General features: G+C 37.5%; 1 protein-coding gene across 6 annotated transcripts in view; it reads left to right on the top strand.

Annotated features, from left to right (window-relative positions):
- The first annotated feature begins 1,633 nt into the window (after nt 1–1,633).
- Nucleotides 1,634–15,979, top strand: part of tead1b (TEA domain family member 1b) — a 59,537-nt gene continuing 45,191 nt past the window's right edge. For all 6 annotated transcript variants that reach the window (XM_088334445.1, XM_088334444.1, XM_088334443.1 and 3 more), the window contains exons 1-3: nt 1,634–1,907; nt 2,348–2,477; nt 11,767–12,019. In XM_088334445.1, coding sequence (XP_088190571.1) covers nt 11,863–12,019 — 157 coding nt within the window. In that variant the 5' untranslated portion in view covers nt 1,634–1,907; nt 2,348–2,477; nt 11,767–11,862. The remainder of the gene's footprint in view (nt 1,908–2,347; nt 2,478–11,766; nt 12,020–15,979) is intronic.

Raw genomic sequence — 15,979 nt, 5'->3', positions numbered from 1 at the left:
ACTGTCTGGCAACCAATTCAGGGCGTGCCCTGCCCACTGCCCGAAGATAGCTGGGATGGGCTCCAGCCCCCCCGCGATCCTACTGAGAATAAGTGGTGCAGATAATGAATGAATATATGTATGTAGTTGTTCACTGATCCTGTAACCAGAGGACCATTGTGAATAAGACACCTGCCAAAATCTGACTCCCCCCTAACTCACGAGAGAAAAGTCTGAAATACTTCAAAATCACTGTGGTGACATATTACACAACAAGACTACAGTACACCAAAGAAAGGCAACTTGTGGACAACTAGTTGTGATCGTGGATGTTATATAGTGTTTACCTATATTGGGGCACCTGCGGCGTTCTTAACAGTTGCGTATGTCTTAATAAACTCTTTATTTAGACAACGATAATTTTTGGTTTTAATGACAGCAATCGATATTTCTTCATGGACCGATTTTACAGACTACTATTGCAACACACGTTCTGGAAGGGGGATTACCAATTGTGGGGCCCCTTCTCAAGGTTTCTTATTTTCCTCGTGCTGAGGTTTTGAGTTTTTCCTTGCCCGCATGTTGGTTTAAGATCATGGTGGTGATGGTGTAATTGTAGCCTGTGCAGTCCTTTGAGACGTTTTGTGGTTAAGGGCCATACAAATAAATGTGACTTGACTGTCGGAAGCACAGCTCTGAGAAGCATAGTTCATGCAAAGGGGAGTCAAATTCATACATGTCAATCTCCACGGCTCCATGCCCTTACAAACTGTCGTATTTTCCCTTACAAAATAATCTTACACCATATTTATTTTTTTCAAACGTGTTAATTTATGTAGTTTAACATGTTATATTGTACATGTGTTTCGTTATATTATATATATTGTTAATTAACATTTTGTTGTGAGATCCTGAGTTGCTCATGAATGAGGTTTATTATAAAAAAAGTTAAAAAATTAAGTAGCTTGGACATTCACTGTAGAAGGAAGAAAATACAAGCAAATATAATTAAGTAGAATAATACATTTTCTTATTCAAATTATGAATTCATTTTCTGCATTAAATTATTGTTGGTAATATACTGATTAAAGGGAAAACCACAAACCTGTCTTTTTTCATTTTGTCATTTTATACCTCCTTTTTTTCTTAATTTCTTCATACAACATAATAATTCGTAATATAATGCATCAAAGCAAGTGAGCCGTTTGAGAGCCGGCTCTCTTTAATGAGTTGAGCCGAAAAAGCCGGTTCTCTAAAAAGAGACGGACTTCCTTTCACTACATCAAACCACTTGCTTCGTATGCAACCAAAAAAACGATACCGAGATAGAGGCTTTCGCGGCGAACTCGTTTGACTTGATTGATTTGCCGTTTTGTGATAGTCGGTGTATACCGGATGGTACCCATGATTGACAAATTTGCGTTTTTCCGTATAGATTTTATTGTACGTCGTACACGACTTAAAATGCATAATAAACGTACTTTGTACGGCAAAACCGTACAGCTTGACAGGTATGCAAATTTTGCAGGGTAGTCGGATTTAGGCACAACACCGGCATTCACTTTTGCAATAACAAACCTTGGAGGATTTCACGGCAAGTGGGATGAGAAGGCGACGTTTCCGCGCGTCCCTGAAGGCCACAGTTCTCGGGATGTCAAGGCGCCCTCCCTGTCCCTAGTCGGCTGCAAGGCTTGGAGATGACGCCACCTCTGGCTCCGCCCCCACGACGCAAACTCGCTCTTCGCGTTCATTTCATTCCTCTTCTCATTCCGAGCATTCTTCGCATCTCTGTCAGTGAGCGAAGCGATTCACCTTGCCTGCTGACCCAGAAACAACAGAATAACTTGACATTAATATTGTAAATACCTATTAACACCACATGAGCTTAAAAATGGACATTTGTTCCAATGTGAGGTATCAATAACGAGGTAAGTTCCATTGCTAGTTGCAGGCATTCAAAGTGAAACTATACTTCTATGTGATGGGTTTTAGTGAATAGCTTCCAAAAAGTGGGTGTTTTTCTTTTCCAAAACGCTTACCTGTTTATTTCTTCTCCCACGGCGGGTGGGAACGGTAGCAGTGGTGGGTTAGATGGCCGACTTGTTGTCGCAACAGGCACTTTGAACGCTCGCCCTCGTCGCTCGAGCGGCGAAATCTTTGACATTTTTCACATTTTTTTGGGGGGGGAGAAGGCAGCTCCTACGCCCCCTTTCAAAGCGCCACATGCCGTGTGCTTGGCGTCAGATCCCCACAAACACCCACGGGACATTAAATCCTCAACTCCGAAAAAATAGATACAGTTTTGCCTTCATTTTTGTCTTCGGGGTTAACATGACGATGCTAAGAGTTGCTGTTCTCGTTACTCTAGTTGTTGGCTCGTTCGACACTCGGGAGTCTTCAGCGGAGGTTTTTCGGACCACCTCGACGAAAACCACCGGAGAGACTTGTTGCTTCGGCATCGCAGACGTTGCTGTTATAAACCGACGTCGAAGTTCATTGTGAGTATAATTTATCTCCCTGTTATTTTCCTCCTTCTTGTTTCTGCCTTATCTCTACTCTTCTCACAAGACTGGCAAGGGAACAGCGAAGGAAAATAAGTCAAAAGTCCGTCTTTGTTTTACGCCTGTTTACGTTCGCTACCAACAATGCTAAATTATCAATTTCCGCACTGTTTCTTTTTATTGAAAAAACACAAGAAAGTAGAAAACTGAGTAGACTTAAACAGAAAACTACACAGGAGCAAATTATTTAGTAGTAACTTGTTGGTTAAGTGTCGGAGGAATATTAGCTTAAATTGACGTGTTACTCATTCGAAAAAAAGATTACGCCGCTATACCAGGTACTATTTTGCGGGAAAAAATACATTAAATTGTTTCCTAAAAATGTCAATGGCAGAATTTTTAGTGGGTTTGGACCCTCCAGGTCAGCCAAGACGTACACAACTAGAAGCCCCCCTTTTTATTCCATGTATGCATGTTGCACACGCTGTTTTAAACGATAGATTCAAGCAAAAAAGTCAAGATTCAGTATGCTATAATAAACTGAATAAGTGCTATTTGTTTGAAACAGACGTTTTGCTTTTTCAAAAGTTGACAGATTTTCTTCAGTTTGAACTAAAGCAACACTGTAAGGTGACAAGGTCACCATTTGCCCCCCTCCAACAAAGCAATGTATTTTCCCAGATTGAATGTCAAAATGAAATAATCTGGTTGGATTTAAGTAAAAATAGATATAATGAAGCACTGGAGTGAAAAAAAAGTACCCTCAGATATTTGTGGTTTGCGGCTTTAATTGATGGAACACTGCGTAATTATCCGCTTGGTAGAGGATCAACGAAACAACAAAGTGGCACAAAAGAGTTATTATTTCAACGAATAATTCCCAACTCGGCATAACTCCAAAAATTACACAATGTCTCCCGCGGCGGAATAATATAAAGGTTAGGAATAGATGCTTTGTTTTCTGTTAATGCAATCGGACAGGCAAACTGTTGGTCAAAAGCTGTTCAACGGTTGTATTAAAAAAATATACTATAGTTGTATAAAATATATCCGCCTATCTGTAAATCATTATGCTTTTGTTTATCCTTGATGATTTATGGTCACGGCTGTCTCGCGACTATGAAAATAAATTAGAGCTGAACAGGCAACTCTTATTTTTACAGGTGTTATTTTAATTTTGATTTCAATTTGCCTTAGGAGAAATTAAATTTGGTTTTGAATATTTTTTCTTTCAAACTTCCACCTGTCTTAAGTGAATGTTTTTTGCCTCGATTAAAGCATGCAGCGATATATATTCTGTGTTTATCATTATGACAAAAGGCTGTGTTGTCACAGAACATTCAAGAGCTTTTCAAGCATTTTACTAGCTATTTATACATTTTGCATGTGTCAATTTATGATTCAAGAACATTTTTCCGTATCTGAGTTTTTACATTTTCTAAATACTAATGAGAAATCTACTTTTAATTTAGTCCTTCAATATATTTTTGCTTTAAAAATAACAGGTTTTAAAACGTTGTTGAATATGTTTTTTTTTTACAGTTTTGTTGAGTTCATATTTAACTGTTGATTATTTAGCACCACCACGCTACTAGGATCATACATCTACTTTTAGCAGGTTAAGGAAATAAAAAAAAAAGGACATGCCTGCAGGCTCCCAGACTGTGCCCTGAGGTAAACCCTGGTCTAGAAAGAGAATTGTAGATCGTGTGTGCGCTGCTCCTCAGCAGCTTGTGCAAAGCCCACTGAGGCCAGCCGAGAGAGCCACCAAAAAGAAAAAGCTGCCTCAAAGCCACTGACTGAGAAAACCTTCAAACTGCAGCCATAAATGGTCTACTAGCAACCGGAAGTACTTCGGTCCTGTCATACCATCTTAGTTAAAAAGAAAAGAAAGAGGAGTAGGCTCCGTCAAAGTCTTTTGTGTTTTAGTTTTCGGGTCCATTACCATATATACAAATATTACCAAATCACCTCATCCAAAACCATTTCATTTGCTCTTTGAATCATAGAAAATATTTACTATTATTCTTTTGTATGTTCACGAGAGGATGTAATAAAATTAAATGTATGTTTTCTCAGAATCATCATAGGGAATGAGTCACTTAGTAACACCAATATAGCAACTGGATTTTTTAACCACAACGAATGTAGGCAATCTGGTCTTCAACAACTTCCTCTCTCTGTGTAAGCCATAGTGGCGGCCAGGGTACTCGGCCTTTGATGATGAATAAGAATAATGATAAAAAACAAAGACAAAAGGCCACACCAGTTGCTGAAAGTGTGTATATTTTCTTGGGTTCTATTCAGACATATTCTCCAATCAGAACTTACTACAAATTTCCACATGATGACACCTTAAATAGTCGCTGCACTGTAACCAAGACTGGCAGAGATAAGGCTCCCTGGTCAGGCGGTACTTTGGATTCTGTGTTGGTGCGGATAAACTAGAGGGGAAGCTTGTAGTCTTAAAATGCAGGGTGACTATACGTTACCATTATGCCTTATCTTGGCAACAGGGAACAAATGAAAAGTTACTTTACATTTAATCTATGGGTCTTATATACACATCCAGCACAAACATAGTACAAAGCACAATTCACCTGGGTGCATGGTTTCTTTTGAGAATTTTGTAGATGAGTTCACTTACAAAGGGGTGGTCGTTCAGTTATGGGAATAAGCACCGCACACTTCCTTTTAATGCAGCTTCATTTGCTGGAATTTCAAAGTCGTTTGTTCTTGGAACACCGCCTAATTCTCAGTTTGGTAAAGAATCAACCAATGTGATAATACTGCCAGGAATCATTCCAAACCTGGCACATCCCCACTCATTTACTATTTCATTAAAAAACTCACTAAAAGGGGTTATATGTACAAATAGATGTTTCGTTTTATGCAATGAGGCAACTTGTTGGACCAAAGCTGCTCACCATTTGTGCAAGAACAGGAGACATTTTTTAGAAAGTTCCTCCCAAAATCGACTACAAATCTATAGAATGATATAACTTTTTTGGAGCTTGATGAAGGGGAAATTTTTGGTCATGAATAGAGATCAGTATCCTTAACTTGTCATTATTATTATTATTATACAAATGTAAATATATTTTTAAATATAATTAAACCGATGGTTATTACATAGATACACATTATATATGCCATAGGCCATGTTGTGCATGTTTTTGAAATATTTCCAGTGTAGATGGAGATTATGATCATTAACACATTAGTCAAATATATGATATTTGAAATAATTCAGAACGTTCAATGAAATTTGTCATAAATTTATGAATGCAATAAGATGACAGCCACCACACATAAAAGTTGAAAGTAGATTCTAACAACCGGAAGCTCAATCCTATTCCCTAAAATCTCATCATAGCACTTGCAAAATCAGACCTGTTTGGAGCTGGCCAGTAAATGGTAGACCAGTCTTGCCCACTCTTAAATATCGAGACAAAGTATTTTTTTTTGCTGAGAACATGCTGATTGTTAAAAAAAATAAACCAATTACAATATGTCACATTGTTTACTTGACTGAAAAAATGTATCAAGATAGCCACCTATGGTATAAGCATGTTTTTTTTCACGTGGTATCAAACTGACCTAAGATGTTTCACCTTATGGGAGGTAATAAATAGAGTCTCTGATATTCCAATCATGCACTGTCCACTTTAGGACAAATGTACATTTACATGGTAAACAAATAAAAAGTCACACTAGTAACACTGTTTACTAAATTGATGTTTTGCAAAAAGGAAAGTACTGAAAACAAGCATATTGGTTTATTGAATGAGATGACCTGTGCTGCAAACCATCTCTATGTTATGTTTAGTGTACTCTGTAGTATTTGGCAATGTGGTTGTAAAAAACGTAAGGGTAACGTGTACAGGGTGAATGTTGGTTGTGGACAAGGAAATGCAAATGGACATCCTCACACTCATCACTCTGATTTGTTTTTTCGTGCCTGTCCACACGCGTCCTGAATGAGCCTGTGGCTCCACGCTCATAACTGTCACAAGATCCTTTATCTGACAGACCTTTATTTACAGCTTTAATTTCCTGAGCTTTATGTGTTCAGTGCACGCTTCCACACTGCTGCACGCTTACTGCCTGGAATGCACGGCATATTTTTGATAGGAAAATTTCCAATTTGAAATATGTATTTTATTTGACATATTTCCGTATTACAAGGAGGAGACTGTTTTTTCAGTTTTGTCTTGGATTTTCTGCTATGGTGAATAACCTTTTAGTGAGGTGTCTTTTCGGGAGTGCTGATGTGTCTGATGTTGACCAGGTCCATGTTGCCAAGCGGCTCTCATTCCGCCTCAGGTAGAGCGAGGGCTGCTTTGATAGAACCTGTAAATCAATCCTATTCTCTGACAAACAAAGATTGATCCTACAGTGGCCTGATGGTTCCTGAGTGTTGAGGACCGGGCCTCAGCTTTGAGTGTGATGACATGAGACAGATTCACAGCATCTAAGCTTAACTGCTCAAAAAGGCATGAAATGAACAAAAAGCCACTGCAGAGATGGGAAGCCTAACAAAGTCTTCACACCTCTTTAGTTGACAGCCCTAAATTTTTAATTATCTTGTAAATTTGTTTTTGCAGATGAGCTATGATAATCGGCATAAAATATAAAAACATATTTGGAATTGCTTTGAAGATAACAATTTTGTCTCTTTAATTCAATGAAAGTACAGTAGTTTGTTTTTATGCCTCAGAAAAGCATTTTCACTTTGAAAGCCTTGGGTCAATCCGTCACCTTGATTTAAATTACATTCATATTCAACTTTGCCTTCTACTAGAAAGAAGAGTAAATAAATTGAATTCGGTACATAATTCCAAAACTATTTGGTTGTATTTATCTTTGCATTCATTCTGCCTCGTAAATGCATCCCAAGGTCTTCAAAGGTGCCTTTTTAAAGACGTAACACTATTCCCCCCATTACATTTTAATTTGCTGTGAGAATAGAAGCTGTTGCCATGATTATGAATGCTCGTAGTTGTTTGCGCATTGCTCAAAATGAAATACTTTTCACATTGCTGTGACAATTATGTCTTCACAACATCCGGAAAATGTTAAATTTTTAAATCGCACCATAATTATGGTTTTACACATCACGGCCTTAACTATCGTGGGTTATTACGGAGCCCACAAAAGTCATTCATGGAATCATTATTGCACCTTCTGAGATAACGGCACAAAAGAACTCCACATGGAAAATTACATTTGAGACCTCTCATCTGCTATTTCATTACCTTGCTCTGTCTGATGGCTGTAATGGGTTCTCTTAATTTAAGGAGTTGGATTCCAGCTTGCTGAGTGGTTTATGTAATCTCGCTGTAAGTATAATTTTCAATAATGCCGTGTCACAGCTACCGCTCTGCTTAGCTACCCCTGTCACTTATTGCTATGTGGACCATCTCTCTCCCCCCTATCAGACGAGCAAGACCATTTCTATGGTGCACGCTCTGAAAGGAGGAAAATATGCAATTATCTGTAAGCCACAAGTGTTTCTATGGGTGACATTCATACTTCCCTCTGAAAAACACAATTAGGCCCCAGATTCTGCTGTACTAGGAGACCCCTTCATTGACGACTTACAAATAGCTTCTATCAAATAATTGAGGGGGGTTTTGACATATATTCAAAAGTATTTATTTGATCTAAGAAATAAGTCAACAAACCAAGAATGAGAGAAAATATGTTTGATTTGCACATATGTCACACTATTATATTTTTTAAAAAGTGGAATAGAAAATAGTTGCCTAAAGAAGTACCCTTTTGAATGTTGAAGAAGCCCACTGCCTGTGTATATTTCTTAGCCTGTTTAGTTTATCTTTGGCAGACTGGTATCAAGATTATCAAGATCAAAGTACTACAATACTGGACCTGTTGCTTGTGTTTTATCAAATGTGCCTTTTGGTGTCTTCATCTGAATAACTCCACTTGCTATTCTTATGGTACCATTACCTGACATAATTGTCCCTCACTACATTTCACAAAAAAAAGGAGAAAAACGGCATCAGTCTTTGGAGGCTCCGGTGTATACTGTACGGTTATTTTATACAGTGGTTATGTCAAACCACTATTTTAGCACCAATTACCATTACTTTGTTATTATCAACAGATATTAGTCCTAATTTCAGCTGCATTGACTTTATTGCCGCAGATCAGCCGAGCTTAATTATTGCATGTGTGTAAGTTATGTGTGTGGTCATCCTCTCAGCATTAGCATGGACATTCACAGTTTTTTTTCTGTACAAAAGTACCATTTTCAGTTGAGAGTCCATCACCCACAGTAACTATAAAGAAATACACGAAATACCATAATGATTTAACTCTAAGTGAAAAAAGCCAAGACTCTCGGATCCAGCTCAACATTAAAGTTCGTATAATTTTCAATGCCAGTATGAATGTGATTGGCAATTTTTTTTTGGACAGCACTGTTTTCATTTCATTTTAGCTCCTATCACACTTACCGTACTCTTATTACATAAGTAACTATTTGTAATCCATTTGCTTTTCAAAATATACAGGAAAAATAACAATGTGATTTTGTGTTGTAAGCAGCTATGTTAAATGAGCAGCCAGTAAGGGAATGTAAATAAGGCTCTTGATTTTAAACTCTCAGTAGCTAAAAAAATGCAGCATTTTGTATCATGATACTCTGAAATTACACTGCACTGTAACTAGCAACATGGGCTCACATTTAACACTTAGCTGTTAGGCAGTCATATTTTGGCCTCTCTTTTCTAAAAGTCTGAAGCTTATATATCAAGAAGGATTGGTTTTAAACTCTAAAGTCCTTAACAGAAAGCCCTGTGAATGGGGAAATAAAGAAGCCCAGAACTATGGGTAGATATTAAGTCATTGGGTTGCCGGTGACCATCAATAAGAGTATCTGAAGGATGACAAAGAATACATGTTTCCTCATTGTCAAAATCAATAGATTCTCCTACCCCCCTGTCATTTCAGGAAAGCAATGTTATGCTGTTGCTGTGCTTTGCTGCTCTATAGAAACTGCATAGAAACATAATGGACTAGGATAAAATGCTGGACTGCTGCAATGTAGAAGTGTAATCAGTGTAAGCAACCAGCACAGAATAAAGGTCTGTTTAGGATGTTAAGTGGTGAAGAGAAGCTAATATGTTTAGAGCTTCTTCCTTTCAGCCTGTTAGTAGGATATCTTGCACCAATAATAATACATAGGTTATATTAGTTACCATATTATTTTTTAGCAGGGTTTAAAAACAGCAACTAATCCCGCAAGATTTCTAAACTTTTATAGTGGTGTGCTAGTTTTTGCTCTGTAAACAGTTTTCCCACATAAATGGAATTCAGTAAAAGTGCTTCATGCTCCTCTAAGTTGCACCTTTCCCTTCATGAGCTGACATACCGAAAGAAACAAAATGCTATCCCCACTTAAAGCTTATTCCATGTGAACAGAGTTCCTCTCCGAGTTCAGTAGGATCAACACATCCTGACAACAGTTATTAACATTTTTTTCAAATATGAATTGTATTTCATTTCGCGCGTGACTGTAGATGTTTTTTTTTTTTTGTTCTGATTGGCTACAACATCACTGAGTGAAGAGGTGAAGTCCCTTGTAAAAATCCTGATGCTAGTTGCATGTATCCACTGACTGGGTGTATTCCATTGGGTTGCTGCTTGTTTTTAAGAGGTATTGTTTTTGTTATGTTTTCAGGGATTTATAATACATTAGTAGTTTATATAATTTCATACGTGTCCGTCTGCGAACTGGATGACAGGCAAGAAATCAGAAACTCCAGAGAGAATTAACCATACTAGCAAGTTACTGAGCAATCTGCAAAGCCAACACTCAAAATAGTTTTTTCTTCATGATGGTAATATCTTGTTCTAACATTTTGTGTTATGTTCTTGTGCGTGTGAAAACGCATCAAAATACTTTTTATGGATTTGTATTACTGAAATATTTGTATCAGTAGTGTGTTTTTATGAATTGCTGTCTCCATTGTTTTATATGTCAATATTTGAAAATGGCTTGAATTTTAAAATACGCCTATTGAAAAACTCTATTGAGGGTAGTGTGGATGTCTTGCATTTCTCAAAGATCACAATCAAATGGTATGATTACAGTGTGGCAGTAAAAACAGATTATTGAGGTTGCAGGGAAGTAACCTTAAAGCATTTAATAATCAAACACAAACACTAGCAACATGTGTAAAACGGCACTGTTGAGAAAATGGGCTTCAATTACATTTATTTCGTTCAGAATATTATTTGGTGGTTAGCGATTTGGCCAGTGGGTGGGGCGAACGACTAATCCAGAATTATTCCTAGATTTAGCCTATTTTGTCTCATTAATGTCAAGAAGGAAGCAAATCTCACAACATATTGCATTTTTAGCTTTAAATTATCAATTTTTCAGTTCCTTGATATTGATAATGATTGATTAGTCCAAGGGTGACACAGCTGCTGCATGGTCCCTGGAAAAAGCTGGATCTTTCTCCCTTTTTTGGAGACTGATCTTGCTCGACAGGAAGGGGCCGTTCCACGACCATCTACGCCTCATCATCCGTGTGCAGAAGGTTTCCTTGCCGAGGGGCCTGCTATGGGATTCGGCCTTCTTTGTCCCCAAGCTTTCTGTCAAGGAAGAAGTGCATGATGAAAAGAAAGGAAGAGAGCTGTTCGCGCCTGGGCTTGTAAATGCAGCTGCCGTTAGCCATTGTAGGCGTCTCCTGTGGAATTACTCTTGATGCTTTTCAAAAAAAGTTCTCAAATTGTTTGGTTATGATAATTATTGATAGTAGGCAAAATTTAATTGAGTCATGCAATGAAATCAATCTCTGGCACAAATCATGACACACATATGCAAATCAATAATCTTTTGATTACAAATTAACAATCTGAGGATTCAAAACTTTATTATGCAGCTGGAGAGTCTGCTCACTTCATGTATATGAAGTGCCTTGGTGTGTACTTTAGGAAAAAGGAAAAGTCTTGTGACGAATGGTGGGTCTTACGCTGTGTTGGCAGAGTCGGTGGTTGGAAAAGGTTAGGGAAAACGGATTCGTGGCAGTGTAGTTTCTCTAAATCACTATGCAGCCCAAATAATCATAGGCAGTAATTGTTTTTTGATAAACCAATATACATCAGGATGGAACAAAATAATGATAAATTCTTACATTTCAGTTCAATTTCAATGTTTAGAGATGACACGCACTGTTTTCAACTTCAGTCCGTGGTCATGTAACCAAATTTGTAAATCAAAGCTAAAGTATGGTATGTATTCATTTTGTAGGTTTCACCCTATTTTCCTCCAAGCTTCAGCTTGGAACATCCAACCATCAAAATTGATCCCAGCAGCTGGAGCGGCAGCGAAAGCCCTGCCGAAGATATGGAGAGGATGAGCGATTCGGCAGAAAAGCCCGTTGACAACGATGCGGAAGGAGTGTGGAGTCCTGACATCGAACAGAGTTTCCAAGAAGCCCTGGCCATTTACCCTCCTTGTGGACGTCGGAAGATCATCCTATCAGATGAGGGGAAGATGTATGGTGAGTGAAGGTCTGTGATTTAGAAAACAACATAATAAATTTTAGTTTTTTGTAAGTTTACTTATTTACTTAGGTAATATGACTCAACTTGTTTTGGTGGTTACAAACCTGGCATGTCTAACATACGGCCTGTCATAAATTTCCAACTATGTCCTAAAAAAGGAAGCAAGTTTCTGTCATTTCTTTCAAGAGTTACAAGCGAGCAGTAAAGGATATACTCTCAGCTTTAGTAGGCCTAGCCTAGTAGTTTCATCTGATATAGTCCAATCGTATTGTCCATGCAGTGCTAAAACTTTACTATTATTTTTCATTCATTTCAAACTAGTACTACAATTAAGGCAAACACTATATTCATAGCTCCCACTTAAGTTGGTATAGCGTTGTTAGTTGGTTCAGGTCTAAAACTGCATTCACTTCACTGTTAAAGCAGTTTTTGCTTACATTGCAAAAACAAAAATATTTTTATTCCTTTTTTTTTTTTAGATGTGTTAAGCCTAGAAAATAATCCCTTGTCATTCATTAGTATAATATGTAGGGTAGGCTAGTAAAATAGGCTCAATGATAAAGCGCAATTCTGAAAAACTACAGTGAGTTAAAACATTTAAGTTTACATTATTTTATTGATACATCACTCCTGAGAACAGAAAGTCTGAATCCAGCCATGGATCCAAACTAAGTTTGACACCCCTTTTATAAATAACACAATTCTTTTGAATTTAAAATAAAATGACCTTACTTTTGGGTTGCTACAATAAATGAGCTCAACTTGGGGAGTTAAAAAAACAAACAAACAATATTTTAGCATTTTAAACAAAATTAACCATTTTAGTACACATACATTATTATGTTATAAACTAATGAAATTATCATTTTTAACAACCCAATTTCGAGAGTTCAAAAACCTTTTTAGTTAAATGGAATATCTATTGAATATATTTAGTAAGTGACATGGTGGCCCGGTGGTTAACACGCAGCCCTACGGTGCAGAGATCCAGAATTCAATTCCAGCTGCCGTAGCCTCACCATGCAGGGTTTGCTTGCGTGGGTTTCCTCCGGGCACTCTGCTTTCTTCCCACATTCCAAAAACATGCATGTGAGGTTAATTAGTCTGTCTAAATTGTCCCCAGTTGTGAATGAGGGAGTGAGTTGTCTGTCTCTGTGTGCCCCGGGACTGGCTGGCAACTGGTTTAGGGTGTCCCCTGCCCACTGCCTGAAGAGGGCTGGGATGGACTCCAGCACCTTGCCAACAAGAGACTTCTTTTTCCATTTTGTATATATATATATATATATATATATATGTATATATATATATATATATATATATATATAAAACCTAAATCACAACAAATAAAAACCTGTCTTGCATCAATAAAAAACATGACTATTATGAGCACCTTTATTAAGAACGGAGAATGAAAACCAAAGCAAGCAAGTAAACCACAATCACTGCACTTAATACATGACGGTCAGTCTCGAACTAAAAATGTTGAACTGTGGAGACGCTTAAGAGCAAGTTTGTAACTAAAACAGCATGAACTATTAGTGTGTGGCAGATGGTACTACTGCTGGCGCCAGCTGTGCCCCAGCTCTGCCTGCCCTCCTTACCCCATCTTTGGCTTGGTGATGTCATAGAAAGAAGGAATATTTTCTTTCAGCGGATTTCAAGTTGCACAGCTTGTCAATGTCAAGTGATGTCCGAAAAGGCTGCAGGGCTTTCACTTGCAGCTGTCATGTGGCCCCTCCGGCCAAACCACATGTAAATTGTCGGACTGCGATAAAACCCTTTCAGCTTCCATAATGGCCACCGACACAACCTCACCTACCGTTTGCCCCTTGGCACCAAACTCGGCCTCATACATTTCTTTCTGCATGCAATGATGTAACACTATTTGTTTGAATAGCAATGTGTTTTATAACATATTTATCACTAGAGCATTACATACAATCTCCCATGTTGCTACATATTTTAAAACAATAGGACAAACTTTTTCAAATGAAATTACATTTTCTAATATTGTGTTCCAACTTCCCGCTATAGTCAAACAAGTAAATGGAAATATTTACTTATTTATTACATTGTTTTCTTTTTATCAAGAACAAACACATTTATTGGGTCATTTATTTGTTACTGTACTTTATAAATGTTTTTTTTTTCACAAGTAACTTCTGTACTGTCTAATTATAATTCTAAAAATAAATGTGTTGTTTTATTACACAACTGTATGGATTAAGGAAACAATCCACTTTACATGATACATTGCCGTCATAACATGGACTTTATAAATTACTGCATTTACCTTCGGTGCTGTCCCATATATTTTTTCATGATCAAACATTTTTGAAAAAGCGCCTCGGAGCCATTAGCGAGCGCCAAAGATTTGCCTGTGGCTCCAGACCAAGTTTAGTGGGTCAAGAAGTCCCACTTTGTTGGCAATAAAAGGATCTGTCTCTGTTTAGCCAATCAGAAAATCCAAGTAGCAAAACTGCGATAAGTAAACCACCTACTGTATAGTTTTTGAGTTGGGGCTGCAGTGCCTTACTCAAATAAAGATTTTCACATTAAAGTCCAAATTTCAAGTGTTGCTCTCTAATAAAAGATATAAAAAATAATATATTAAACAATAAATAAAAGTGTCACTGTGCTTGTGTGACTAGCCAAAAAAGGACAATTAACACAATAAGACGACAACCTTACTTGTGAAAAGCTTGCTAAAAAGCCTCATTTGATATTTTGTTCTAAGGTAAGCCTCACGTTTCCATGAGAGTTCCATGCCTTCATGTTCTAAAGCCTAGTGCTCAAAGCAGAGGTCAACCGTAGTCAACTTTAAGGTTTTGCTACCATTATTATGAAAGGGCTTCTACTATTTAAAAAATGACCTTTTGTCTTAGTAGACCTTGATTAAGAAAATATTCACCAGTTCTATACAGTTATTTTGGCGAGAGACCATTTTGATAGTTTGCGTCAAGTAATTATGAAATTGTGAGTCATGGCTCTGCTTCAAAGAGGAGTTCAACTGTGACTGGCCGGTAATTGAGCTAAGGTTTTTGTGTTTTTCCTTTCCCTCATGTAGATTTCCAATCATGGGATGGTGTAATAGCAGTCTGTACCCCAGAGATCAGGAATCTTTTTGACCTAAAAAAATGAAAGCAAAATATTTAGATTTTTTGTTTTTGTTTGGAGAGATCCATACCATATATTTTAAGACAAAATTCAACAAAACTGCCAAACCTGCTCTCCAGACAAAAGGTAATTCTTAAGCACATTTTCTTTCACAGTGTGACATTTGATGTTTTGATCAAATCTATGAAATAATAATGATGCCACAGCCTGTGTCCCACTTTAATCTAAATATACCACTTGAAATTGGTTTCCTCCACCAGTTACTTAAAGAGTGTTGAGGTTCATTTTGACTGTCATTTTTGTCTTGAATAGGGGTTTCAAAACAAGGCGCAAGCAAATGTATTTTGTAAAGATGTCACAAAATACTGCAAGCTAGGATACCAACATATTTACCTTTGTGGCAGAAGGCGCTGGGCAGAGAGAAGTAGTACATGCACTGTGTGTATAACTCTTCCCACTTTTACCGTTCACCCAATCAAATTTCTCTGGGTGCTTATTTATGTATGCCATTGATTTTAAGTGTTGAATTTGGTGCAATAGTTTCAACAGGCCTGCTTCCATTCACGTAAGCGAATACATTTTTACACTAATATTTTGAGGAATTTGAATTAACTTAAAATGATTTCAGTACAGTAAATTTGATCTTTTTTGATGTGGTGCCAAGGTTTAGAAGGCTGCCAGAGCTTGTTTACAATTGCATTTTGTGTTGTGCTGAAGAGTTTTGATCATTTTTCTCATGTTTTTTTTTCATTTTCTTCCTTGGCCAAAGGCTTTGCAAGAGCTGGTGTGATGGTCCTTTAATCTAGGTTTGTAGTGCTTGGAGAGAGGCATAACCTCTC

Source organism: Urocampus carinirostris, chromosome 4 (assembly GCF_059441175.1).
Source record: "Urocampus carinirostris isolate Australia breed hairy pipefish chromosome 4, RoL_Ucar_1.0, whole genome shotgun sequence".
Taxonomy (NCBI): domain Eukaryota; kingdom Metazoa; phylum Chordata; class Actinopteri; order Syngnathiformes; family Syngnathidae; genus Urocampus; species Urocampus carinirostris.
This window is presented reverse-complemented; position numbering and strand designations above follow the sequence as displayed.